The sequence below is a fragment of the Anolis carolinensis genome, chromosome 4 (genome assembly GCF_035594765.1).
Source record: "Anolis carolinensis isolate JA03-04 chromosome 4, rAnoCar3.1.pri, whole genome shotgun sequence".
Lineage (NCBI taxonomy): Eukaryota > Metazoa > Chordata > Lepidosauria > Squamata > Dactyloidae > Anolis > Anolis carolinensis.
In genome coordinates this window covers 56,571,804-56,599,321 of record NC_085844.1, presented here as the reverse complement: position 1 = coordinate 56,599,321, position 27,518 = coordinate 56,571,804, and the positions used below count along the sequence as shown (strand labels likewise).

Below are 27,518 nucleotides of genomic sequence, written 5' to 3'. Positions count from 1 at the left end.
CATCATCATTAAAAAGAGCAATGATTCATATCCCTTAAATTCACTGGTACCCTTTAAAAAACATTTGCCAGAATCCAGTGATCCCATGAAGAAGTAATATTCTGTGCTTGTAGTCTATACAAATATACAGTTGCATCAACTTCACCATGATAATGTAGCCACCTTGAGTCCCTATATACAGGGTAATAAGAAATAAAATAATCTAAGCACCATTCTATTACCAAGACATAGATGTGCACAGCACATACAACTAACACAGAATGGGAAAAGAGCCATCTTTTCTTGATCTAGCAGCATTTTATCAAATATAAATTACTCTAGGAAGTGATGCACCCTTCCTATATTTGCCAACTTAGGTGGGAACAAGGCAGAACGCCTTGAGGCCTGTTCATATGTGTTTGTGATGGCTGAGAGATGGGACTGATAGCCAATGTCTACACACAACAGGAGATAATAGCCACCCTAAAAGAAATGGTTGTTTGCCTGCCCCTTCATATTTTTTAAGTGAAAACATCTTAAAACTAAACATCAAGAATAACAACTTGTGGTTATATAAAGTAAATGGTTGATACACAAATGTTAGAAATATACACTCTAAAAATAAAACAGCAATGAAATATTTCTCTGTTTCGGCAGGCTGATCCAGATGTTTTTTACCATATGAATTTTCAATTGTGTGATTGTTTTAAATCAGTGGTTCTCAACCTGTGAGTCCCCAGGTGTTTTGGCCTACAACTCCCAGAAATCCCAGCCAGTTTACCGGCTGTAAGGCCAAAACATCTGGGCACACACAGATTGAGAAACACTGTTTTAAATGCATTGTTTCTACGTGTTCTTTTAAACTGGTTTACGTGTTATGTGTATTTAACTGGTGGTTCCTGTTATATTTTAATACATTGCAGTTCCTCATCTTGATCCATGGGAAGAAGCAGGTAAGAATTAACAGCAACAACAACAAAAATTTTTGTGTTACTTAGGGAAATCTTTTTGTTGATGCACATAAATGCTCACATCAGGGAAGATGAACTTCTTCCTAGAACAATAGTAGCAAAATTGTGCAGAGAAAAGATACAGACCGACCAACATTTCCTCTCAAACCTAACTCTACAATTTCTACCCTTCAAAGAAAATAGAATGTCAGTATCATGAATATCAACTTTTAAAAAACTTACGTAAAGCTGATCATGGATGTTGGCTCCGTGCTTTAGTAATGTTTCCACTACTCTCATGTGTCCATATTGGCAAGCAGCTAACAAAGCGGTGCCTCCATCCTGGAAGGAGGAAGGAGAAAACAACTTTAAAAAAGGGTAAAAAGAGGAGAGTTCAAGGGATGGAAAATAGCAAAGGCTTCAGAGAACAGCAAGTGCTGAACATTTCTTAGCACTCTGCTTCCGAGGAATGGGAACAAAAACCACTTTATAGCCATCACTTCCACCCCTAAAAAAGACATACATGCAAACACACACCACACATGTTCTTCTCTGTTAATTCAAATGAGATCTCAATAAAAAGGCCAGAACTTTTTGTTTGCTTTCGTATTTCACCATGCTCTATTTAGTCTGGGCTTCTATAACATGCTTTTTTTTTATCTACAACTTCCAAAATCTCCTGGTCAACATCACCATGCAACATACTCCATGGGTGATTCTGGGAGATGGAGCTCTGAAAGTAACATAACATGCTGTTTTCCATGCCTTATTCGTAAATTTCTCTGGGATTGCATCCTCCCTTTCCTTGCTACCACTGCTCATTTTCAGCAATATCCTCCATGCATGGACTGTTATCCAGAAGTCCTCTCAAGAGGAAGGATTGGCCTCATTCTTTTTTTCCTTCTTTTGGCTCAAGACAAAGAAACACAAGGTTCTCCAGGTGCTATTTTAGCTTGTAGTGAGGGATGATGGGTGTTACAGCCCAGAAACATATTCTGTACTTTAGCAAAAGCATTTCTTTCATGATTAACATAGATTATTTAAGGCTAAACTAGCTATGACACTGAGTCTGCATCTACACTGCCCTATATCCCAGGATCTGATCCCAGATTATCTACTTAACCCAGATTATCTGGCAGTGTAGACTCATATAATTCCGGTTCAAAGCAAATAATCTGTGATCAGATCCTGCGATATAGGGCAGTATAGATCTAGCCTGACAGATCTATCTCTGATTAAGGCCCATAACAGGAAGTAAAACAGAAGTGGAGTACAGGTAGAAAGAACTGCAATGTATTCTGAAGTCATCTTCTTCTGGAATTGAGTGGGGCTCTCTGCTGATACTGATGTGGGGCTCAGGGAAAAGAGACATAGGGAGTTGCTGTAAGATGGGCTGTTGAGTATTGGGTGGATTCAATACCCCTCACCTACTTGTCACGTTTGCTTAAATTGGGCTTTTAACGTTGACTTGTCTCTAGATATATTGTAGAAGACTTCTTATGCTCAAGTTATCCTGCATTGCTGAGCTCCATGATGTCTATTACAATAGTACCCAATTTCTATAGTATCCCAAAACCATTGATCTCTTACAGAAAAGCTTTCCTCAGTTCCTTCTCTTTGGTTTTTTCAAGCTCAACAAGTATATTTGGCTGTGAATTCGTCTTAAACAAGATATGGTGAGATACAAAAAGAAAGTAACATTCTGATTACTGTATTAAAATCTTTGTTTTTTAACAGAGTCATATTGATGGCGATCACTAAATCCTGAAAACAGCTTAGAAAAGTTTCTTTTTAAACTATCAATGAACTTACTATTCTGAGAATCATATGCCCAAAAAAGTAACTTTCCTAAGCTCAAATTCTGAGACAGAATTTTCCATAGGCCAATTGTACACTATTTTTTTTTTCTAAAGTGCTCCCTGGTCACATCAATACACAAAATTGTGAGCTACTTTTCCATATTCATGTTTCCACATTGTTCAGGATTTTATAGATATATTACATAACCCAACAATTCCCATCCATCTTGTAGATGTCACCTTTCCTTCTTTTTTAACTTGAATTTCAGATTACACTGAATGTAACACTTTTTTTTGTTCCTGGACTATAAATGTCATTTCCTAATTGGTTCTATCATAAAAACATGGAAAAGATTTATTAAACTACTAAACTTTGTCTTTGTGGGACATCCTGCAGCACACTTTGCTATAGTTTTTCAATGAATATGTCAAGTCTCAACCAATTCAACATAGTTTATGGCAACCACAAAAAACAACCTTTCTGGAGTATAACAACTACTTTCAAAGTAAGTTCCACACAATTAAACAGGAATAACACTTTCAAACCAGGAACAGATTTTTTTTCCCAAATTTTGTTACATAGTGTTATGTTAGGGTTTTTTTGGGGGAGGGGGGAGAAGGCATGCTGCCTGCTTCTTCTAAAATCTATTTTCTTACATTCAAAAATTCGTTACTGAGCATGAAAGCTAGTGTATAGGTTATATGCAAGGATCAGGCATATTTGGTCCCCCTTTTCTGGGTGAACAGTAATTACTGCATGTAACGGGTACAAATGAAGTAGATTCCAGGACCATTTACGTTTATGGTAAGTGAACTATATCCTAGTGCCCTAGATTATGAGGGCATGTAAATACCTCCCTGCAATTCCTAAATGTTACGTTTTATGTAACTGCTAGGAGAACACTCATATTTTGGTAATGGCTTGGCATGGCTTTAAACTTAATCCAGACCTGGCAGAAAATGACAAAAAATTCTAAACATTAGTGGTACATTTAGTTCACTTGTCCTCACATAAAATGTTATGTGACACCAGTCCTTCACACTGCTAATGATGCTCACACTTTTTCTAATTATTTATGCCAGTTTGCGAAGCAAGGATTGCTTTGACACGTATGTTGCTTTTGGAACAATTCTTGCTACATCTGTATGGCATTAGAAGCTGAGGAAAGATCTCTGCCGTTGGCAAACATGTTGGAAAGTTTGAGAAATCAGTAGTAGCACAAATGCAGATCAGCTAATCAGAGAAAAAGGATTTGCATAATCACAGTGCCAGAAAGAGTCATGCTGTGATGAAACACACAGGGCCTTTCCAGAAAACAAAGGCAGAAACTGTACCATGGATGCTGCATTATTTAGACTAACTAGTCTGTGTTACAATGATGACAGTAGCTTTCAGCTACCACAAATTTCAGTTTTAAAAACTCACGCATTGTTCAATGTGCTTTACATCTGAATTAGTACTGAGCTTCCATATGTGGCAGCATGCTCCCTTGCTGATAGAGGTAACTTTTTATCTTATACTGAACATAAAAAATACAATATATGATTCGCATTTGTCTAATTTTTGTCATTGCTTTTTAAACATTGCAAGTGGGTACATGGCTGAACATGATGAAGGAGAAAACTAAAGTCCTTGCACTGCATCAATGGGCAACAGAAGTTATGTATCACTTCTAGTCACAATTTTCAGCCAGAAGACAAGGGAGTGGGGGAAAGATTAATTAAAAAAACTCCAGCCCTTCCCATAAATGGAAGGAGGCTTCCTGGGCCACAAATTAAACCTTCCTTACTTCTGTTTTGGGTGGACACTCAAATGGCATGTACTGTTTTTCCATACAGAAGAACTCTCCGTGTTGTTGTCATCACAAAGCAGTTATGTAAGGAATAAGTATGGAAGGTACTACACTCAGACTGTCTTAACTTAACATGAAACTGGAGCACTCACCTCCCTTACAGAGATGGAGGAGAAAATATGCTAGAAGCAGTAGAACAGCAACAGGTAATAATGGTCCATTGGGCACATATGATTACAAGGCTGTCTTTGTAACCCCAAATGCCGTCACCAAAATTCTGTGCCAAACCATAATATCCCTTTAAAAAAAAAACTTCTTGCCTGTTTTAAAATAGTATTTTCTATGTGTTTACAATTTACTGGGGTGATACAGCAACTGTAAAGCCTAGAGCAGGTCCCAGGAGAGGAAACGGGCCACAGGTGCCTCCACATTGTCCTTCCTGCAATTGAGTAATAAAGGCAAGATGGAAGGGACAGAGGTTCCTTCTCCGTGATGGCCCCCGGCTTTAGAACTTGCTCCCCAGGAAAATTAGGCAAGCTCCACCCTGGTGGCATTCAGGAAGAGCTTGAAAACCTGGCTCTTCACACAGGCCTTTGGATAAAGATTGCCCATCCCCATCACAATCATGTTCCATGACCATTTCTGCACCGGTTGCACTTTTTCCTGGTTAATTTGACATTGACTCAGGGTTTCTCCCATCCCAAATTGCTCTCCCACAAATCAGCAGCACTTTATCAGTTACCTCGAGTTTACAATTTTTACAATGTGCACTTTACCTAGTCTATTATTACAACCTCGCTGTTTTTAATTTCATGTTTTATTAAGTGTTTTTATTTCTATAGGTTATTGTTTAAATTTTATAATTTTGTATGTTTTTGTCTATTGATGTATTGTATATTGTTATTGTTTTTATCCAGGCTTGGCCCATGTAAGCCGCTCCGAGTCCCCTTCGGGGGAGATGGAGGCGGGGTATAAATAAACTTATTATTATTATTATTATTATTATTATTATTATTATTATTATTATTAAAGCTCTGCCTGGGGGCAAAATATGGGCCTTGCCCTCCCAAACAAGAATTCTGCCCCTCCTCCTCCATGAAATTTTTCTTCTCTTCCCAAATTTCTAGAATTGTAGAATTTCCTGTTTATGATCACTAAGTATCCAGTAACATGAACGTAACTATAAATCTGTACTAACCTATCACCAAAGAGTGTAACTGGCCTTCACTACTCTGGCTACCTGCCATTAGATGATTTTATTATGCATCACTCCATAAGATTAAGGATTATTATAATAATTAAGTATGTCCCATCATTTTTTTTCTATTGTTCTCTCTTGGCTAAAATTCCCTTTCTTGAGCTCTTTCTTGATAATTATTGTGGCTAAACAGTCAGAATAAGGTACAGTAGTCCAATATCTTCCAATATACAGGCTTTAGGATCTTACGTTTTACAAAATATACACCAATATATTATCCATGCTTTAACAGCATACAAAGAACATAGATTTGAACATGGAAGATACAAGACTTTAGGTCTGTGACACGAGTACAAAGCGATGGGCCAATGGGGCTAATACAGTCTTGGCCTTTAAGTTGTAGTCCAAAACTCATGGAGTGTGAGAGGCTGGGAAGGCTCACATTCTACATGTGTCATGTGCATTTTCAGGCTCAGAAAAGGTGATGCAAATCCATAGCAACAGATCTGGCTTCAAGCAAAGGTGCAGGTGGCGCTGAACTCTGGTTTAGGAAAGGTTTAATTTCTTCAGGCCACTGTCATCTGATAATCCCAAAGCATACAAGTTATTTAATTTTAACCCAGCAGGTGCACAGTAGCAACCTATGTCATGTTAAACATGAAATGACAGCAACCTTTTAAAGTCCAGCTGCCAGGATGCCTGCAGCAGTGAATTCCAAACATTGACAACCTGACACCAAACTAGAGAATCCTTTTCATGTTTAGCTTTGCTTTTTTACTTTCTCATCACTCAAAAACATACAACTGGATCAGCTTTAAGAAGGTTTTTTTTTGTATGACAACTCCAAGGATCACCTAGCGACTTAAGATCTGGGAGTTACAGTCTCCCCCAAAAAGTAGCATTTCACAAGTTTAGTTCAAAATGAAAGAACAGACACTGAAGGAAATAGAGCTTCACTCACACAATGAAAATGAAAATTCAGCAATAAAAGCCAGGGGTGACTTAATGTTCTGCCAGAGAGCTGCATGGCAAGAGGCAAAGTTATTCCATGGGCCTCTTGCTTGTTCTCCATGCCAAGTTTCAGAGCAGAACAACTACTCTTTCTTTCTGTCTGCTTGCATTTACCACCAAGTTAAGCGTAACTTCTTACTTTGGTTTTAAATTCTGTGGAGGCTCCATACTCAAAGAGTAACTTCACAATATCATTGTGGCCTTGTTGTGCAGCAAAGAACAGGGCAGTGGCACCAGTCTAAAAATGAAAGAAGCAAAAATCAATTTATTTTGGTACATTTCACTTTGATTACATATAAGATTTTTAAATTACAAGTACATGTGGTCAGTTTTAGAAGCAAATAGTTGACAATAAAAACATACTGATACATATCAGATGGTTCTTTCCAACAAGATTCTTGTGCCATTTTGAGTGACAGAATCGGGAATGGACAAACACCTAACATGGAGGAGGCAACTCATCTCACATAAGCAGGAGGAGATAGACTCCCAGAGTCAGATCACAGGCTGCCAGCAAATGCCAGCTCTCCTAGAATATTTTACAATTGTCCTATTTTTTAAAAAGGGAGGTATAGGCACAAAAAACTAAGCCTATTTTATTTCTGTCATGCAACTGTGAGGGAGGAGTAAGACAATATAAAGTTATTGTTCAGAGAAACAAGGCCTTGGACTGGTGCTTTTAACACAGATTCTTCAGTTCCTGCCTTTGCCAGGACAACCTGCCAAGGATTCACAGAATTTATAAACATGAAGTCCTGTCTTCAAGGGCAAACTCAGTATTAACGTATACAATAAATACAACTTATATGGCCCCTAGATGCAGTAATAGCAACATAGTACTCACTACAGCAGCATATTCTTCAAAAATGCACTGCACAAACCAAGCTGGGGGAGTGCCGTGTGCTTAAAAGAAAACTAATTGCCTTGACTCATGTTGAACCCAGTCCAAACTGGGGCCATGAAGTCTTATTCTAGAAAGAAACAAAAAAGGATCTTAAATTGCACACTGTACACTTAACATAATGTGCAGTTTAATCTGGCTAATTACAAAAGTATGCATACAGCAATCTGGTGAATTAGACACAGATTACTAAAAAAAAGTTGACAGATCTGTCGTTATACCATTCTGATATGATGGTTATGCTTTCAAAGAGATTCTTGAAAAGAGGTGCACTAATCATGATTATTTTATTGTCTCGTGCCTCTTTATCAGATGTATAGAGATAAGAGTTATTCACATAAAATTAGAGCTTAATTGGATGAAAGCCTCGTACTAGCAATTATTACAGCAATTGTAACCTACTGCTATTCAGGTAAGAAAACTATATTTTCCATAGTAAAATTTACAGATGTTGCAATCTGTAAATGTTAGTAAATGGAATGATAGCCTCATTCCAGGTGATAAAGAGGTATAATTTGTATTAAGAAAAGAAATTTGACTCTGTTTTAAACTAATCCTGTCTGTTGTTACCTCTTTAAAATAGGTTTTGATATATTCTAAGGAATACTAACTTGCTTAATTTCTGAATACTGTAATTCCAGTTTTAGGCGGATCACATATTTATCACAGAAAATGTACTACTACACTGAATGCTCAAGTCTCCCTTCTTCTTCTTCCAAGATGCTGTGACTGCGATAAATGCACAACAAACAGCAATTTATTGGAGTGTCGTGTAGCTGTATGGCTGTGTTCTAGCCTCTGAGGTTACCAGCCACAGATGCAGGCAAAATGTCAGGAAAAATGCTGTAAGAACAAACCACACAACACTCCAGTGATTCCGCCTGTGAAAGCCTTCAACAATAAACAGCAGTTTAATGTGTGCAGCCTATTCCAACATGGAAAGCAATTATTAAAATGCTAGCTTGTTGCATTTCTGCCTTTCACAGAGCCATATTAAAGCAAAGGCGATCTATCTAGAAAAAAACACCTTAGTGTCCTGACTAATAAAAATCAACTTAAAAAACAAAAGGGCTGACAATTGTAATAAACAGACTGAATAATCTTCCTTTGGGGATATTTTTGTTATGGATTTTCGCACTGGCAGAAGATTGAAACTAGATGACACTTTTTGGAAGTGTACAGTTTTATGATTCTATGAATGTTGTACACAAATGTGGTGCATTAGATTAAGGGATGGTGATAATGATTATAACTTTACAAGAATAACTTATCCCTTTGATACAAGCACTTAAGATGCTATTATGAAGCAGGATATCTAGAAGAGTGTAATTAGAAGTGTCAATAGGGGGAGTGTATCTCTCTGTTTATAAATGCATGACCCAATGGTTCCTTCAAGTTGTGCAGAAACCTGCTAAAGTATGTAAAACCCTGCAGCTGAAACTACAATGGTCTCCTTCACAATCCTTTAAACACAGGATCTCATTGTACCTCTCTCTGAAGATTAATATCAGCTCCTTGCAGTACCAATTCTCGCACACATTCTTTGTGGCCATAGTACGATGCTACCATAAGCGCTGTTGAACCAAGCTAGATGTAAATGAAGAAATACAAGTAATTATCTTATATAAGTAAATTAAAAAACAAGTCATGACAAACACATTTCCAAACTGGCTGAAATTCATATATGGACACTTTATTATTTCTTGCACAATCACAGATCAATGTAATTTGTAATTTAACTATAATATTTCTTTCCAAAGAAATAAGAATGCAGAAGTTCTGTGACTGGAACACTTCAGTTTTTCTTTCTTCAAAAGAAGATTTGAGTTGAGGCTTTGGAGAATAAGGAATCATCTTACCCATTGCTCTTCTACTGAAGTTTACTGCAGTTCATTCTTAATTGCCTCACCTTCCATACTGCCATTAGCCATGGGAAAAAAGCTGGAATCACCAACTGTGTCTTTAAAATGTCCCCATTTTACAGTTAAAATCAATTTGGAGAACTAGGCAGCAGGAACTAGTGAAAAGGCAAAGCGATTAAGCTACCTTCCCTTGATAAAATGACTATCCCATTTTCTTTTAAATAATTGTTTTCTTGTTTCTATTATTTGGACATCTACTCAGAATCCTTACTTCTCACTCCCAGGGATGCTGCTAGGGCCCAAAATCTATTATTCAAGTCCCTGGATCAATGTCCAAATGTGCCAGTATTTACTGGCATATGCACATTTTATCCATGTTTGTGTACTATGGGCCTGACCTAAATTTTCAGTTCGTTGCCCTCCCTTTTCATTTTACTATTACAGTAGAGTCTCACTTATCCAAGCCTCACTTATCCAAGCTCCTGGATTATCCAAGCCATTTTTGTAGTCAATGTTTTCAATATATCATGATATTTTGGTGCGAAATTCATAAATACAGTAATTACAACATAACATTACTACGTATTGAACTACTTTTTCTGTCAAATTTGTTGTATAACATGATGTTTTGGCGCTTAATTTGTAAAATCATAACCTAATTTGATATTTAATAGGCTTTTCCTTAATCCCTCTTTATTATCCAAGATATTCGCTTATCCAAGCTTCTGCCGGACCGTTTAGCTTGGATAAGTGAGACTCTACTGTAATATATTTATGTCAGCAATGCAAAGACTATCCCTAAAAACTGAAAAGAAAAGAAAAATAACATACAGAGAGTTTGAGTGATTCTGGCACCAGGCAATGTGTACTATATTCCTCTTATGCAATATTCAAGATTTTGAAATTAATGCAATGACGTCAGGGTACACCCCTACACCAGAACAAATAAGGAAGATTATTGCAAATAATTTACTCTTATAATGCATGAATGAATGCTTACACTATCTTTGCAGTCCACATCAACACGCCCACTGTTCAACAACAGCTGTAGGAGGGCCAAGTTTCCTTTCCTTGCAGCCCAGAATGCAGCATTTGCTAACGGTGTCTCCTTCTGTTAGTAAAAATAAATAATAACAAAAAACACTGAAAATTGGCTTTGGGTTATTACACACCCAACTAATATGGAGTTTTTTTTTTAATGATAGGCATTCTTTACTTTTAATACCCATTATAATCAGTGTTTTGGGTTTGGTTAGTTTAAATATATGTTTGTGTATTATTCAAAGGAACATCACCAAACTATACTCAACTTTGCCAATAAAGAGGAGTATATTACACTAGAGCAGGCATTGACAACCAGCGACCCTCCACATATTTTGGACTTCAATTCCCACAATTCCTAACAGCCTATGGACTGTTAGGGATTGTAGGAGTTGAAGTCCAAAACACCTGGAAGGCTTCAGTTTGCCCATGCCTGCACTAAAGTGTCTTAGGCAAAAATACTACAGATCATTTCAGACTCTAGAAAGACTATACACCTAGCCAGTCTGAGATATGCCTTTTTGCCCTTATTTGTCCACCAATCAGACTATGACCAGAGATGCCCAAAACAAAGAGTACTCCCAAGGAAAACTATACATGTGAGATCCTGCAGTTTGCAAGTCACAGGTTTTGATTAAAATCCTGCTATGCTAAAAGATCAAAAGGAGATATATTACACTGAATAAATGACAAAAATGAGGGGAAATTTTTAAAAAGTGGTGTGTCATCTCTGGAAATCTCTAGGGTCTCCAGTATGAATCTAGGAAGTTGACCATATAAAATCACACTGGAGGACCTAGAGTTTCCTAGAGATAATATTTTTAATTAAATTTGTGAATAATCAAATCTGCAAAAGTCAAAACTGCAAGTGTTGATGGACAGCTGTATACAGTAGAGTCTCACTTATCCAACCTTCGTTCATCCAATGATCTGTATTATCCAACGTAGTCTGCCTCCCATCCAGATCCACAGCTGTTTTTCTAGGCAGCAACGCACAGCGAACCAACACGTCCAGCATCAACACAAGTGCAGTCATATTCCGAAACAAGTGGCAGATTTGTTGTAAAACATGATATTTTGGTGCTTAGTTTGTAAAATCATAATGTAATTTGACGTTTAACAGGCTTTTCCTTAATCCGTCCTTATTATACAACATTTTTGCTTATCCAACACACTGCCAGCCCATTTATATTGGATAAGTGAGAGTCTACTGTACATGCAAAGACAAATAAGCATACTCTCTCCCGTTCCCCAGTATATTCCTACTCCACACATACAAATGTAAAAGTCTTCTCCTAGCAATCATCCCTGTCTGTTTCTTCATCCCTGCTGTGGCCAGGAAAACAGCAGTCTCAGATCATAAAAGGTGGTGGACCTCAGTAATCTCCATCAAGAAAATTACTTTCCACCTCTATTAGCAAGGGAAAAGCATTTTTGCACACACAGTGCAGCCTGCAAAAGAAATAGCCACGGATTGTACACACCCTCTATTATACCAAAAAGAACCTATCTCCCACTAATTTCAAAAGTTAGCACTTAGGCTGGATCTATCCTGTCCTATATCCCAGGATCTGATCCCATATCATATGCTAATCCCAGATTAGTGTAGACTCGTATAATCCAGTTCAAAGCAGATAATTTACTGTTATCTTATTGTTACCTTTTTGTGTGCACTAAAATATCCAGTGGTGGTTTAGAAATTCAACACATATGCTACTAACATCTTCCTGTGTGGGTTTTATGCAGGGTGGCCCAAAAGTCACAAAGGGATTTCAATATTTCATAGCTCCTTAATTTTTATTTTTACATTATAGTGCCATAGTATAATATACAGTATATATAGCAAACAATATACATGATGTGTGAAAAATCTATAAAGAAGAACAAAGAAAAATACTTTTCTAAAAGTTATTAAATTAATAGACCCCTTTGTGCCTTTTGGCTTATTCTATATAACTGATAGTAAGCTGAAGAATTTTGGCCACATCATGAGGAGACATGAAAGCTTGGAAAAGATCACGATGCTGGGGAAAATGGAAGGAAAAAGAAAGAGAGGCCGACCAAGGGCAAGATGGATGGAAGGTATCCTTGAAGTGACTGGCTTAACCTTGAAGGAACTGGGGGCGGTGACAGCCGACAGGGAGCTCTGGCGTGGACTGGTCCATGAGGTCACGAAGGGTCAGAGATGACTAAATGACTGAGCAGCAGCAGCAGCATGCTTAGAGACTCACATCTTCTCCTTAACATCTAAAAATGTTATTCTAGAATTGATTTTCTCCAATAAACATAAACTGAGAAATCAGTTTGGACGATAGGAAGATCCTTTTTTTGTTTATTTTATTGCTTATCTAAAGGTGTTTACTAGAAAGACAGAAAACAGTGACATCTATTTATCAAAATGTTTCAGACTGGATGCAATGATGCAATGACATTGCAAAAATGTAGCAGAGGCAGCCCTGTTTAGTCGCCGTGTTCTGCTTCACAAGGAATATAGTAATAATAAATATTCATCAAAATAAAGATTAGTCATTAAAAATATGGAGAAAGAGAACAAGAGTTACTTTTGTCAGGCTGAGAGCAAAGAATCTGAATTTTATGTGTTTGCATTAACACAGCTCCAACTTCCAGGTCCACTGGTTGTGAGAGTTTTAGGATGAAGTTACTCAGAGATTAGAAAGTTTCCCTCAGCCTCTACCAGACATCACATCCTCATTGTAGGAGACAATTTAGGGCATGAATGTCAATTAAAGTCCCCTCTTCCAAATCTCTCATCATTCATTAAACATGTCTAGAAAATACCATGATAATATGTCTCTTCGCAAGACAGCCAGACAAATAAATAAATATGCACGATCATAAAAATGAACACTAAGTTCTGCAACAAGGAACAGGATATAGAGAAATATGAAATATTAGCAAATAGCTCTGTGCTATGAGGTATTACACTTGCTTTCAGATGTGCTACAATCCTCCCCTTTCTATTATGTACTGAATGACGTATTTGAATGACCTTGGGTGTATCTATATTGTAAAAGTAATGGAGTTTGACATTGCTTTAACTGTCCTGGGACTTCAGTCACGTGGACCATGTGAAAAACATTGTTCAAATCTGAATAATTTAGATTAGAAGAAAAGATTAGCTTTCTACAAATTGGCACCCTTTATAGGGGCTGAGAGCCCATCTATACTGACAAATTACTGCAGTTTGAAGCCAGCTTCAAATCCGGCGGCCAAACAGCAAACTTACAAAAGTGCTCTGTGGTTTGTGTCATCACCTTCCGAGCCTAAAACTGGGTTCAAGATTTCCTATGTAACCATCTGAATAGCAAAACCACTTTCTTCAATGCTAGTTTGAAACTACATTCAACTGTCAGTGTAGATTACCAACAAGAATCCCCAACCTTATCAGCCAACATGATTATGAACTCAATAACCAGGATAGAGCTAAACAAACCAGCAGACTGACGGCAGGGATAGAAATCTTACTGCCCTCAAGATGTTCATTTGTAATCCCAGACACCCTGCTCAGCATAGGTCAATGATGACGAATAACAAGAGTTGCAGTTCAACCACGACTGCAACCCCTGAAATTGAGGATCCACTTTGAATTTTTTTATATATCAAAAGAATGTATGGTGGGGCGACGCCATATACCACCCTCACAGAAAATGGGTCCTATGTGCACATATACAGTTTCTGCACATAAGCATAGGAACGCTTCAGACAGACTGTGGCCCCATGCACACTGACCATTTAATGTAGTTCAAAGCTAGTTTCAAACTGCAGTCGGACAGGCAGCATGAAAGAAAGCTCTTCATTCGGAGAGTGCTATGTGGCTTGTACCACCTGGGGTTCAAACGGGTTCCAGGATTTCTGAAGTTCATAATCTGAACAGCGAAACAACTTGTTTTAATAACAGTTTGAAACTACATTAAATGGTCAGTGTAAATGGGAGCCTTATTGTCAGAACTGGTTAGTACATCCACACCTCATGAATACTTTCAACATGTGAGAAGTTCAAGCATAAGACAGCATCTTTTACTCAAACTGCAGGGATGGGGAACCCCATGAAGGGCAAGTCACCATAGTATTACGGAAAAGAAGTCTTTTGTTTGCGGTACCAACATTTTGGAATATCCTTCAGAAGGACAGCAAACTGTTCCCTCACTTCTTCATTTTGGCAATCTGCCACTGCCAATTCATTTTAGCAACTTTTAGCTGTGAATAAATTAGAATTAATGTTTCAGTCTGTCCTGCAGAAATCCATCAGTTATACTGCTGAATTTAATAATAATAATAATAATAATAATAATAATAATTTTATTTTTATACCCTACCCCATCTCCCCAAGGGGACTCGGGGTGGCTTACATGGGGCCAAACCCAGGCAATAAGCAATATAAAACTCAACAATAAAAACAAATCATAAACAAATAAAATCACATATACCAATAAACAATAAACACACTTTGATAAAAACCTGGGTTGGCTCCTAAAAGGGGTAGTGGGCCAGAAAAGTACAAATAGTTTTGTAAAGTACAGATTAGGAAAGAGGTAGGTACCAGGGACTATTATCCCATTAAAGTGCTGGAGGAGGCATACACCTAAGACTATATACGGCTAAGGAGTAAAAATACTATAAAAATAGAATGGATAAAGAGGGCAATCCCAAACTAAGGAATTTCAGGTCCGTCTTACTTTTTCCTATAAGTTATTTTTTTTGGGGGGGGGGGGGGCTGGGTTACCTCTGGGGTCATTGCATATTCCTCTTTCAAGTTGACTAAGGGTTCTACCATACAACCATATAACCAGAATTTCAACAGCGCCCAGCTATTGGTTATTGGCTATCGGTTGTTGTTGAGTTTACACTTTTATGATTTTTATATGTTTTATGTATTTAAAAAAAGGTAAAGGTTTCCCCTGACCTTAAGTCCAGTCATGTCTGACTCTGGGGGTTGGTGCTCATCTCCATTTCTAAGCCGAAGAGCCAGCGTTGTCCGTAGACACCTCCAAGGTCATGTGGCCGGCATGATTGCATGGAGCGCCGTTACCTTTTATGTATTAATTCATTGAAATTGAATGTATCTTATGTTGCTGTATTTTATTGTTGCATTGCTGGGCTTGGTCCCCATGTAAGCTGCCCGGAGTCTCTTCGGAGAGATGGGGTAGAATATAAGAATAAAGTTGTTGTTGTTATTATTATTATTATTATTATTATTATTATTATTATTATTATTAAGGCAGACAATCCACAATATCTGCTTTGAATTGGATTATCTGAGTCCACACTGCCATATATTCCAGTTATATGTGGATTTTATATAGCTGTGTAGAAGGGGCCTCAGAGTGCATCTACACTGTAAAATAAATTTAGTCTGACATCAATTTAACTAGCACGATTCAATGCTATGGAATCCTGAGAGTTGAATGGTTAACCGGTTCATCCTTGTGACTGCATCTCTCCCTATGAACTGGCACAGGCTCTAAGATCTGCTGGGGGCCCTCCTCTCACTCCCACCACAGTCACAAGCACAGTTGGTGGGGACAAGGGAGAATACCTTTTCACTGGTGTCCTCCTGACTTAGGAACTCCTTCCCAAGGGATATTAGGCAAACCCCACATTGTCTTCCTTTCACAGGGAGTTAAAAACTTTGATGTTTCAGCTTGCATTTGAGAACGCCTAATCACTAGTTATAAATACCCAGTCTTGAGGTTCCCTAATATTATTTGACTCTCAGCACTTTATCCAATACCCAGCCCTATGATACGCTATTTGCACTATCCCATGCCCAACCCTTTTTATAGCCTGGTCACACTCATTGTACTACTGGCAATTGGTTTATTGAGTATTGTTTTAATTGAGCTTTTGTTGCTGTTTTATATTCTGCTGTTTTATCTAACTGTTTTTTATCTAGATTGTTATATTTTATCATGTTTTATTCTAATTCTGTTCATGCTTTAATGGATTGCTCATATAGTTTTTAGTGTCGTGTGGGCATTTTGACCTATACATAAGCCACCTTGAGTCCCTTCGGGGAGATGGTGGCGGGGTATAAGAATAAAGTTGTTTTATTATTATTATTATTATTATTATTATTATAGTTGTAGTTTATTGAGGCACCAATGCTCTTTGGCAGAGAAGGCTAAGGACCTTGCAAGACTACAAACCCCGGGATTCCATAGCACTGAGCCATGGCAGTTAAAGCAGTGTCAAACTGCATTTTTATGTAGGGTAGATGTACTTTGAAACACACTTTTTCAAATATTAAGGGTGCATCTACACTGTAAAAGGAACAGAGTTTGACACCACTGCTATAAAATCTTGGGAGTTGTATTATTATTTTATTATGACACAGCAAACAAGATAGATATGCTGGATTTCATATCACAAAATCACAAGTCGAACACTTCCGAAGTGTCTAGGACTGTGTGATGTATTTTTGGATGATGCGCGCAGATCCCAGTAGGGTGGCCTTTTGCAGTTGGCAGATCGTAATTTTGTCAATGTCTATTGTTTCCAAATGCCGGCTGAGATCTTTTGGCACGGCACCCAGTGTGCCCATCACCACTGGGACCATCTGCACTGGTTTCTGCCAAAGTCTTTGAAGTTCAATCTTGATTATTATTATTAATAATAATAATAATACAACTCCCAAGCATTTTACAAGCTTTGAATCTCCTTTAAGGGAGAAAGACAGCATAATAATATGTTGTCAAAGGCTTTCATGACTGGAATCTCTGGGTTGCTGTGAGTTTTCTGGGCTGTATGGCCATGTTCCAGAAGCATTCTCTCCTGACATTTCATCCACATCTATGGCAGGCATCCTCAGAGGTTGTGAGGTTTGTTGGAAACTAGGCAAATTGGGGTTATATATCTGTGGAAGATCCAGTGTGGGAGAAAGAACTCTCGTCTGCTTAAGGCATGTGTGATTGTTGCAACTGGCCACCCTGATTAGCACTGAATGGCCTTGCAGGTTCTGGGCCTGTCTGCTGCCTGTCTGGGGGAATCCTTTGTTGGGAAGTGTTAACTGGCCCTGATTGTTTCATGTCTGGAACTCCCGTTTTCTGGGTGTTGTTCTTTATTTACTGTCCTGATTTTAGAGTTTTAACATACCAATAGCCAGATTGTGTTCATTTCCACAGTTTCCTCCTTTCTGTTGAAATTGTCCACATGCTTGTGGATTTTAATGGCTTCTCTGTGTAGTCTGACATGGTAGTTGTTAAGAGTGGTCCAGCATTTTTGTGTTCTCGAATAATATGCTGTGCCCATGTTGGTTCATCAGTAAATAAAGAACAACATGCAGAAAAGAGGAGAAAATGCTTTTGGAACATGGCCCGGAAAACTCACAGCAACCCAGCATCATAATAATAAAAATACGCTGTTTCTTCTCCCTTAAAGGTTATACAATGCTTGTAAAACTACAACTGACATGACTCCATAGTACCGAGCCATGGCAATTAAAGTGGTGTCAGGCTGCATTCATTCTGCAGGGTAGCTTAAGCGGCTGAGGGGGAAAAGGAAGAGGCCTGAGGCTGTTAGGAATGGTGGGAGTTGAAGTCCAAAACACCTGGGAGGCCCAAGTCTGTTCTATCAGGAGCAGAGTTTTCCCTTGAACATAAATAAATGCTGTATATTATTGAGAGAAAACAACAAGTTTAAGACGCGCACCTTCTCTTTCTAAATACAGACCCATAGGTCTGGGCTGCAAGGCTTCCACTCCTCAAACGAGGCCTGCTTGCAGCTCGGCGCCTGACTGCATTGCAACCCGCAGCGTAGAAAAAAGGAAGGAGGAACGGGGCGGCCGCGCTTACCTTGAAAGACATCTTAAACTCGGCCCAGCCCTCGCTGCTCATGCCGGCAGCCCCACGTCCGGCAATGGCCTCCTCGGCCTTCTTCTTCCTTCGCCTTTTCCTTCCCTGAGGAACAGCAGCCGCGGCCTCGCGCCAGGCGGCCCTCCCGCCACGCGAGGCCTGCCTGCGCCTGGCTTCCTCGTCGTCATGGCGACCGGCGGGAGTCACGTGAGCCCCTCTGCTGGCTTGGCTAGCGCCTCCTTTCAATTGGGTGGGCGTTTGGGTGGCTGGCTAGACTGTCAGAGGCTGGATCTAGTAGGTCCCTTCCACACAGCTGGATAAAATCCCACAATATCTGCTTTGCGATGGGATATATGGCAGTGTGGACTCAGATATCACTGTTCAAAACAGATATTGTGGGATTTTGTGGGATGACTGCGTGGGCGGGCCCCCTGAATATCAAGGCAGAAAATCCCACAATGTCTGCTTTGAACTGGATTATATGAGTCTGCACTGCCATATAATCCAGTTCAAAACAGATAATGTCAAAGGTCAGACGCCAACTGAGAGCAAAATATAGTTTATTTAAGTAACAACTCAAAAATAGCTCAGTAAATTGTCAGAGGCTTAAAACACTTAATCTTCAGTGTTATTAGGCAGTTAAAACAGAAAAAACACCAAAAACATAAACTGGCATATAATCCGGATTAACCAGAGATATAATCCGGATTTAACATAAAGTACTTGAACTCAGCCCAAAGACACAAAACGGGCTTAAAAAGGCAAAACAAACAAAGGTACATCACCGCAAAGCCCCAAAACCTTCCCCAAAACCCAGGAGTACAGCAGCAATTCCAAACTGAGGCAAAAACCCAAACCGGGTTAAACAGTGGCACAAACAAACAAAACTGGAAAACACTGAGGAGTTAGCGGCAAGCCGCTGCAGAGACGGAAGCCAAGCCAGGAGCCAAAGGAGTTGTAGCGAAGTCAAGCCGGTCCGAAGTCGGGTTAAGGGAACAGCGTCAGGGTCGGGAACGAAGCCAGGAGTCAGCAACGGTAGACAGCCACAGAGATGAGAACGATGCCAAACCGAGTTTGGGAGCGAAGAGATACGCCAAGTCGAGATTCAGTCCAAGGTCCAAAGGGTGAAGTTGTCACAAGAAGGTCCACGTCAAGGGAGGGCACAAAAAGCCAAGACAACGAAGGCGAACAGCAGCTAATGCAAAATAGTAAAAACAGTGCAGTCCAGGAAAACCCACGCAATTCCAGCCCTCAGTTGAAGAATAACCCGGAGCAAACTTACATCTGTTGCAAAGTCCCAAGCCAGTCTTCAGAATCACGTACATGAAACCCAATGGCGCCCAGCAACACCTTGCCACACACAAAGAATAGTGGCCAAAAATCCCCAATTTATTTAGGTTTCTTTGGGCGTCCAAACTTCCAACGCCCTAGGGTCAGGTGTCCCAAGTTCCTCATCAGAATCTGAGCTCCAAACAGCCAGCGCCCTAGGATCAGGCGTCCCAAACTCCTCATCAGAATCAACATCATCCTGTCCACACCCAACTCTGTCCACACCTGTGGAACTACCCTCATTCCTCCAAGCAGACCATGTGGGATCTGCTTCTGAAGATACCCAAGCCTCTCCAGCATCCACAGTATCCATGGACCCAGATTCCTCCCCAAGATCCTCCGGAGCCCGTGCCCAATCTGTGCCAACTTCCTCAGTCACCACCGGTTCCTCAGCAACCATTTCCACCTCAAGATCCCCTCCCAAGTCCCCACATGAAGACTCCCCATCAACCTCCCTGATTCTCTTCCTGTGTAAATCTTCCAGCGAGCCCTCCTCGCGAGGGTTCTTCCTTCCTCTCCTGATCCCTCCATTATCACTCACAGCCTCAGAAGACTCATTCACAACAGATAATCTGGATTTTATATGGCAGTCCTTTCCACACAACAGCATACAATCCCACATTTTCTGTTTAGAACTGGAATATATACAGTAGAGTCTCACTTATCCGACATTCACTTATCCAACATTCTGGATTATCCAACGCAGTCTGCCTTTTTGTAGTCAATGTTTCCAATACATTGTGATATTTTGGTGCTAAATTTGTAAATATAGTAATTACTACATAGCATTACTGCATATTGAACTACTTTTTCTGTCAAATTTGTTTTATAACATGATGTTTTGGTGCTGAATTTGTAAAATCATAATCTAATTTGATGTTTAATAGGCTTTTCCTTAATCCCTCATATTATCCAACATATTCGCTTATCCAACATGCTGCAGCCCGTTTATGTTGGATAAGTGAGACTCTACTATATTGCAGTGTGGACTCAGGGCCCTTCCTCACAGCCATATAATCTGGAATATCAAGGCAGATAATGCATATTATCAGCTTTGAACTGGATGATCTGAGTCTACACTGCTATATAATCAAATTCAAAGCAGATAATCTGGATTTTATATAGCAGTGTAGAGAGGGCCTAAGGGCCCTTCCTCACAGCCATATAACCCAGAATATCAAGGAAGATAATCCACAATATCTGCTTTGAACTGGGTTATCTAAGACTCCTTCCACACAGCTGTACAAAATCCACTTTGACCTGGATTATATGGCAGTGTGGACTCAGATAATCCAGTTCAAAGGAGATATCATGGATTATCTGATGATATTTTGGGTTCTATGGCTGTGTGGAAGGGCCCCGAGTCCACACTGCCATATAATCCAATTCAATGTGAGTGCTGTTTAATGACCTTGTGTAACAACAATGCTTCTCTCCTGCCCAATATTTGACAACTAGAGATCAAGGAGTCATGATGAAAATGGACAGCTTCAGTATGTTCAACGTTTTTAAGATGCCAAGGTAGCCATGTCAAATCTTTTGAAAAGTCTGAAAACTATATTGGGGCATTGCAAACACGATGTCATGGTTTTCTTTTGGCAGAAAAGCAATGTATTAATTAAATTAATATACTGTACTAAATTAATGTAGTATAGGTAAAGATTTTCTCCTGACATTAAGTCTAGTCATGTTCAACTCTGGGGGTTGGTGCTCATCTCAATTTCTAAGCCCAAGAACCGGTGTTGTCTATAGACACCTCCAAGGTCATGTGGCCAGCATGACTGCATGGAGTGCCGCTACCTTTCTGCTGGAGCGGTACCTATCGATCTACTCACATTTGCATGTTTTCAAACTGCTAGGTTGGCAGGAGCTCACTCCGCTTACCGGATTCGAACCACTGACCTTTCAGTCAGCAAGTTCAGCAGCTCAGCGCTTTAATCTGCTGCGCCATCAGGGGCTCCTAATGTAGTATAATAATATGGTATAATAAATACATAAATAAAACTAAACTAAAGAACAGTGTGATGTTTGTTTGTTTTTTGGCATTGAATGTTTGCCAACTTTTGTTTTAAACCGCCCCGAGACCCTTCCAGGAGATAGGGCAGGATAGAAATAAAGTTTATTATTATTATGCCATGCTTCTTCATTAACCTCTTCTCTACCTTCTGGTCTTATGTTATATTTTCCCTTCTCTAGCAAAGCAATACAGTAAGATGTACTCTGAGAAATGTATGTGTGCTTTTAATTATTCACAAGACTATTAAATACTTTTCTGTCTGGATTTAGCAATAGATGCAGTTTTAAATCAAGATGCTCTGGGTGTAATTCCCAGCAGAATGTTGCAGACGGCAGCAATCCAGTGTTTCCGGTTACTGTTACCTCAACAACAGGTAGCGAGTCTTAATGACAGTTATGAATTAAAAAATGATCTTGCTGTGTATTTTAAAAGGTTATCCTCCATTGATTGGCTGCACTATCAATAGAATAGTTTCCTCTAGGGGTTAAATTAAGTGGTCCTCTTAACTTCATGACTTGTCTTGCCAGTATTGCATACTTGGCAGAAAATGTATATGAGCCCAAATCGGTAATGGAGCAATGTGCTCTACAGCACATTTCTTTTCCATTTAGGCTGTGGGTACACAGCCGTATCATCTAGAATATCAAGGTAGAAAATTCCACAATATCTGCTTTGAACTGTATTGAACTGTCTTATATTCCAGTTCAAAGCAGATAATGTGGGATTTTATTCATCTGTGTATAAGAGGCCGTAATCTTAATAGTGTGCTTGCATTTCTTTGTAATTTTTCAATGTTGGCATATTCATTTTAATTATGAGGTGTTGACACCTGTTATCGGGCTATGGGTGCACCACTGATTTATGCTGGAACGTTAATGTTTTGTGTTGAGTCTACCTCTTAGCTCTTACTGCTTTTCTCTTCTTGTTTGGCAGGAACTTAATGAGTGAATGTGTTTGACTAATGAGTTAGCCATGATCACTATCTATGATGACTCCATTGTACTTTCCAGCTATTAAGGATATGAATCTCAAACATATGGAAGATTAATATACTATCCCAATTAGCTATTGGTAACCTTGAAATATTTAATAATTAGTTCATTCTTGCTTCAGTTTTTAAGCCTGGTCGTGCATTTTTTGACACAAGAAGTCATGCAAGTCAAATCACGTCTGCATTTGTATAGTTTGAACAAAATCCAGCTATCGTATCAGTTAAAAGTGAAACCAGTTAGGGTTTATCTCAGTTAAGGCTGAGATAGTTGTCAACAGATAATAATATATAGACATCATTATGACATATGGCCATATAATCAACAGACAAGAATATTTGAGATGGGGGGACTCTCTTTCTAAGGTAGCAGCAGTTTAGCTCTCAGCAAGAGAAAGTTGATATGTGTGGCTTAGGGCCCTTCCACCCGGCCATATAGCCCAGAATATCAAGGCAGATAATCCACAATTTCTGCATTGAACTGTATCATCTGAGTCCAGACTGGCATATAATCCATTTCACTGTGGGTTTTATGCAGCTGTTGGAAGGGGTCCTAGATCCAAACTATCTGAAAGATCATTTCTCCCTATATAAGCCTGAACACGTCTTGAGAGCTTTACCAAAGGGTTTTCTCACAGTTCCACTATTGCCTCAGACTGGTCTGGTGAGGACACATGAAAGAATCTTCTTGGTGGCTGCTCCTGAGCTACAGAATTTTTTTTATGGTAGCTCCCTTTTTGCTTTCCTTTTGCCAGCAGATAAAAATATTTGTTTTTAAACTGACATTTGCAGATAAAACGGAAGTGCAGAAGGGTTTTCAAATGGAAGTGAACATGTTATATGGGCATAAAATTATGGGTATTTTAACATGATACTTATTGTTGTTGTTTAAACTTTTGTACTATTCAGTTTTTAATTATTTGTGGTCTTAAACTTTGTTCTAAACTGCCTTGAGTCCCTTGTTGGGAGAAAAACTGGATATAAAACATGTACCAGTAAGTAAGTAAATAAATAGGAGATGCCATCACCTGTGGAAGATGGGCAATGGGTCTTTAAACAGTCTAGATTAAACACTGAAAGGGCAAAACTTTTCAGAACAGAATTTATATAAACTGGGCATATACATGTTGGTTATTTTGGCTCTGAACAAAGTTGATGAAGCCAGAGAACACTGGATGAAATTTTTGGAAGCAATTATTGCAATCACATATTGGGAATGAGAAACAAGAATTATATCCCTAATTTACTGCATCTGTACATGGTTTGGTAGCTGCACAGTGGCAGATAGGAAGGCACTCCAAAGAGTCACAACTTCTGCAAAGCCAATTACTGGTTGCCCTCTCCCCTCTCTGGAAGAACTTTATAATTCTCACTGCCTTAAGATAGCTCAGAACATTCTTGGCAATCCATCTCACCCAGCATATTCTTTTTAAAAAATTATTGCCATCTGGCAGACAGTACAGGGTGACAAAGACAAGGACAAACAGACTGAAACATAGTTTTTATCCTAGATCTGTGGCTATGTTGAACTCTGTAGTTTCGCACATGGGAGCCATGTGGTGGTGGGGTGTGGAGGGATGGGTGTGTTGTTTTGTGGTGTGTGCAGGGCAAGGTATGTAATTTCGTTGTGCAATAGCACAATGCAAATAAAGCTATTCTATTCTATTAAATGTAATTTGCTTACAGAGCTCTGAGCCTAATGAGAGAAGCCAAGATACCATACTGCAAGCACACAAATAGCTCTTTTGTGTTTGTGGTTTGTTTTCCTGGATCATGTCAGTGTGCTCTCCAGCATTTTTAAGATCAGAAACAAATTGTTAAAGCTCAGCCTGATGATCTGCTGAAAGCTTCTCCTCTCTGCATGCTAATCTATTGTGCACCTTGCTTTAAAGGCAATAATATGGAATCTACTCCCCATCTTTGATTCCAAGATGAAAAGATGTGACTAGCACAGGACATTTTTTGGCCCAAGGAAGTTGTCTTGCCAAAAAGGTGTCTTACTAAGGGTGGATGCTATTAGTTGCTCTATTACCCAGGACACTGCTAGAAGAATAAGAGTGCTACCACAAGATGTTCTATCTCTCAAAAGCAAGATAAATATTTTTGAGCCTTTGGCCTTTAAGATGCGTTATTTTCCTCAATAATTCTGGAGTTACTGAGAAACAAACCAAGGAAAGAGTTAAAGAGGAAATGCTGAAAATTTAACACCAAATAAAAGCATAACTTTGTGACGATTTTGTTAAAGTTCTTCATTTCAGTGTATATCTTATGACTTGGTTGAGGAATATTCTGAGGAATTAAGGACCTTAAGGACCATTTGTAGTTCGAACTACAGCAGAGTCATCAAATAAATTACTGGATGGGAAATCAATACTTATGTAAATCCTATTGATTTAATAGTTAGGACGAGCAACTGAATTTAGTCCAGAAGCTCTGGCTAGCCAAGCTATTAGGAAAAGTGAGGCAACATTGGGGCAACCACAACAGAGAGTCAACTTGCATGAGATAATTTTTTTTGTCACATGTCCCTCAATCCTTTGGTCACCAGCTTAGGATACTTTTGAACTTTGACCTGGCTGAATGAAGGAATAGCAACAGCTTTCAGTTCCTTTTTCCTGTTGAACTCAACAGATCTAAATGCAGCTATCTTGGGTATTGCCTTATTGCCATTACATGCATATTTACTTGGATGTAAATTCCATTATGTTTCAATAAACCTTGCTCTTTAGTGAGCACATTAGGATCATCTCATCAAGGTAATAATATTCATTTCTGAATAACAGAATATTTGTAGAATATATACATGTCATACTAATATGTGCAAAGCAAGTATAATCTCTTTTTAAGATGCTATCAATCTACATTACAGCACAAGCTTCCACATGTCATACATAGTGTTCCCATCGCCATGCCATGAACAAACACGTTGTCATCTCCACACCCAAACAACATACATATAGTGCATTAAAAATAGATTTTACTGTACGGCAAGTTTTTATTTCATAACTATCAACTGCTCACTAGTAACCCAGAACTTAGAGCTTTCTGATTTATTATTGTTATGATGGTCTTAACAGCAAACATCTCACATGAATTACATTCTTGCAAGATGTAAACATGCACAGACAATACAGCCAGGGTATCCCAAAGAAAGACATGAAAATGAATTCAGCTGCTCTTATTGAGTCATTTGAGGACAGGTAAACAGTTAACTTAGAATGAGTCATAAAACACACAAAAAGCAAAAGAGGAGGGGAAGAGAAAGTTGGCAAAAGAAAGCATGAAATCATAAACTTGCACACAATGTACTAAAGTCGTACAGCAATATCATAAAGGAAAATACCTAAGATGGGAGGGGAGGAACAAGATATTTTTAAACTCTTCGCTGTACATTTTAGAAAAGTTGTTTCCCTTACAGATGTATTGCAGGATTTGTTGTTCCACGAGTAAAATACTGGCTAAAATCCAATGGGAAGTCATCTCTATAATAGACCTAATGAGTCAATGGAATCTATATGTATATATTGACTTTCTCGGTTCCCATTGATGCAGTGGATCTATTCTAGTGATGACCACGAATCTGATGTTCAAATCATTGGGACTTACTTCTGAGTAGAAATATAGCAAGTTTTGCTGTCAGTGATACAAAGACAAAGTAGAACTTGTTACAGGTTGAGAAACTGGTTCTGAACAAAATACACAACAGGACTATTAATAGAAGCCAAAGCACATTGTTACATACTCATAACAAACACCATATTGTTTCCTGTCTCCAAATGTCTGGATATGCCTATTTTGCCAACGAAACACTTCTTCAAAAGAAAGGATTCCTTGAAACGACTGAATGCAAGATTCCTAATTACAAAGAAAATGTTCCTATGTGTTAGCCAGTTTTGAGGATCTGCCATTTTAGTATCTGAATTGTATTTGAGATCCAACAAATTAACAAGACATTAGGGTAGAAATAATGAAATGGCACTGCATGGAAACTATTTGTGGCTATTACAGCCTCACAAAACCATCATTTAATTAGGGATGCTTGCCAAATTGTACAGCTTTAAAAAGAGATTGGAGAAATTCACGGAAGATGGGACTATCACTGACTCCAGGGCATGATAGGTATATATATTTGCCTAGTACCAGAAGTTTAATGATTCCATACAGTAGTTGCTGACAAACATAAGCAAGAGGCCCAAGTGGGTTTCCCATAGGCAGTTGATTGACCACTGTTTGAACACAAAATGGCATTTCTTACATTCTTAATTTAAGTGACCCATTTCCCATCCATTTGTGGTAGGGATTAAGATGGCATGGCTCTCAAGATGTTGCAAGATTACAAGTCTCAGTGGCCCTAAGAATAGCACATGATGAAAGATGCTACGATTTACCATTAAACGACACCTAGAGATTCACACAAGTCCTAGGCAACTATTGGCTTACAATTATGGAATTACTAGATATCAAAATTATCATATGAATTGGATTTTAGCATTATCCTTCCATTGTGACATATGAGGAATAATACCTAGTCATTATTCATAAAACATGAGTAGTGTCACTCCATACATTAGGATCAGTGTTACTTACCTGGTTGCCTTGGGCCTTCCAATGACAGTGTGCCTTCACCTTCTTAACAATATTTCATCCAAACCAATTAGCCAAGCTTTACAGCATGATTCTCATGTCTTAATGGAATTTTGCCCACAATAAATATGAACAAAACCTGACATTCCACAAAACCATAATTAAAAATACCAAAATCTGCACAGAATTCTTTTGGCTTGATTTATTGCAAAGTGCTGTGTACACTTGGTGGAGATATATAAATAAATGATGGTA

At 38.8% G+C, this 27,518-nt stretch overlaps 1 protein-coding gene across 5 annotated transcripts in view; it reads right to left on the bottom strand.

Annotated features, from left to right (window-relative positions):
• Positions 1-18,546, bottom strand: part of ankrd29 (ankyrin repeat domain 29) — a 32,806-nt gene extending 14,260 nt beyond the window's left edge. For 2 of the 5 annotated variants that reach the window (XR_010006013.1, XM_062980440.1), the window contains exons 1-5: positions 18,346-18,545; positions 10,494-10,604; positions 9,120-9,218; positions 6,870-6,968; positions 1,173-1,271 (exon numbers count right to left, since the gene is read on the bottom strand). Coding sequence is in view for 4 of the 5 variants with exons in the window: in XM_062980440.1 (XP_062836510.1) it covers positions 1,173-1,271; positions 6,870-6,968; positions 9,120-9,218; positions 10,494-10,604; positions 18,346-18,387 (450 nt within the window). In the remaining variant the exon portion in view is untranslated. Of the gene's footprint in view, positions 1-1,172; positions 1,272-6,869; positions 6,969-9,119; positions 9,219-10,493; positions 10,605-18,345 lie in introns of all 5 variants that reach the window. The other 3 variants (XM_008108634.3, XM_062980442.1, XM_062980441.1) reach the window with 2 other exon arrangements.
• Positions 18,547-27,518: the final 8,972 nt, after the last annotated feature.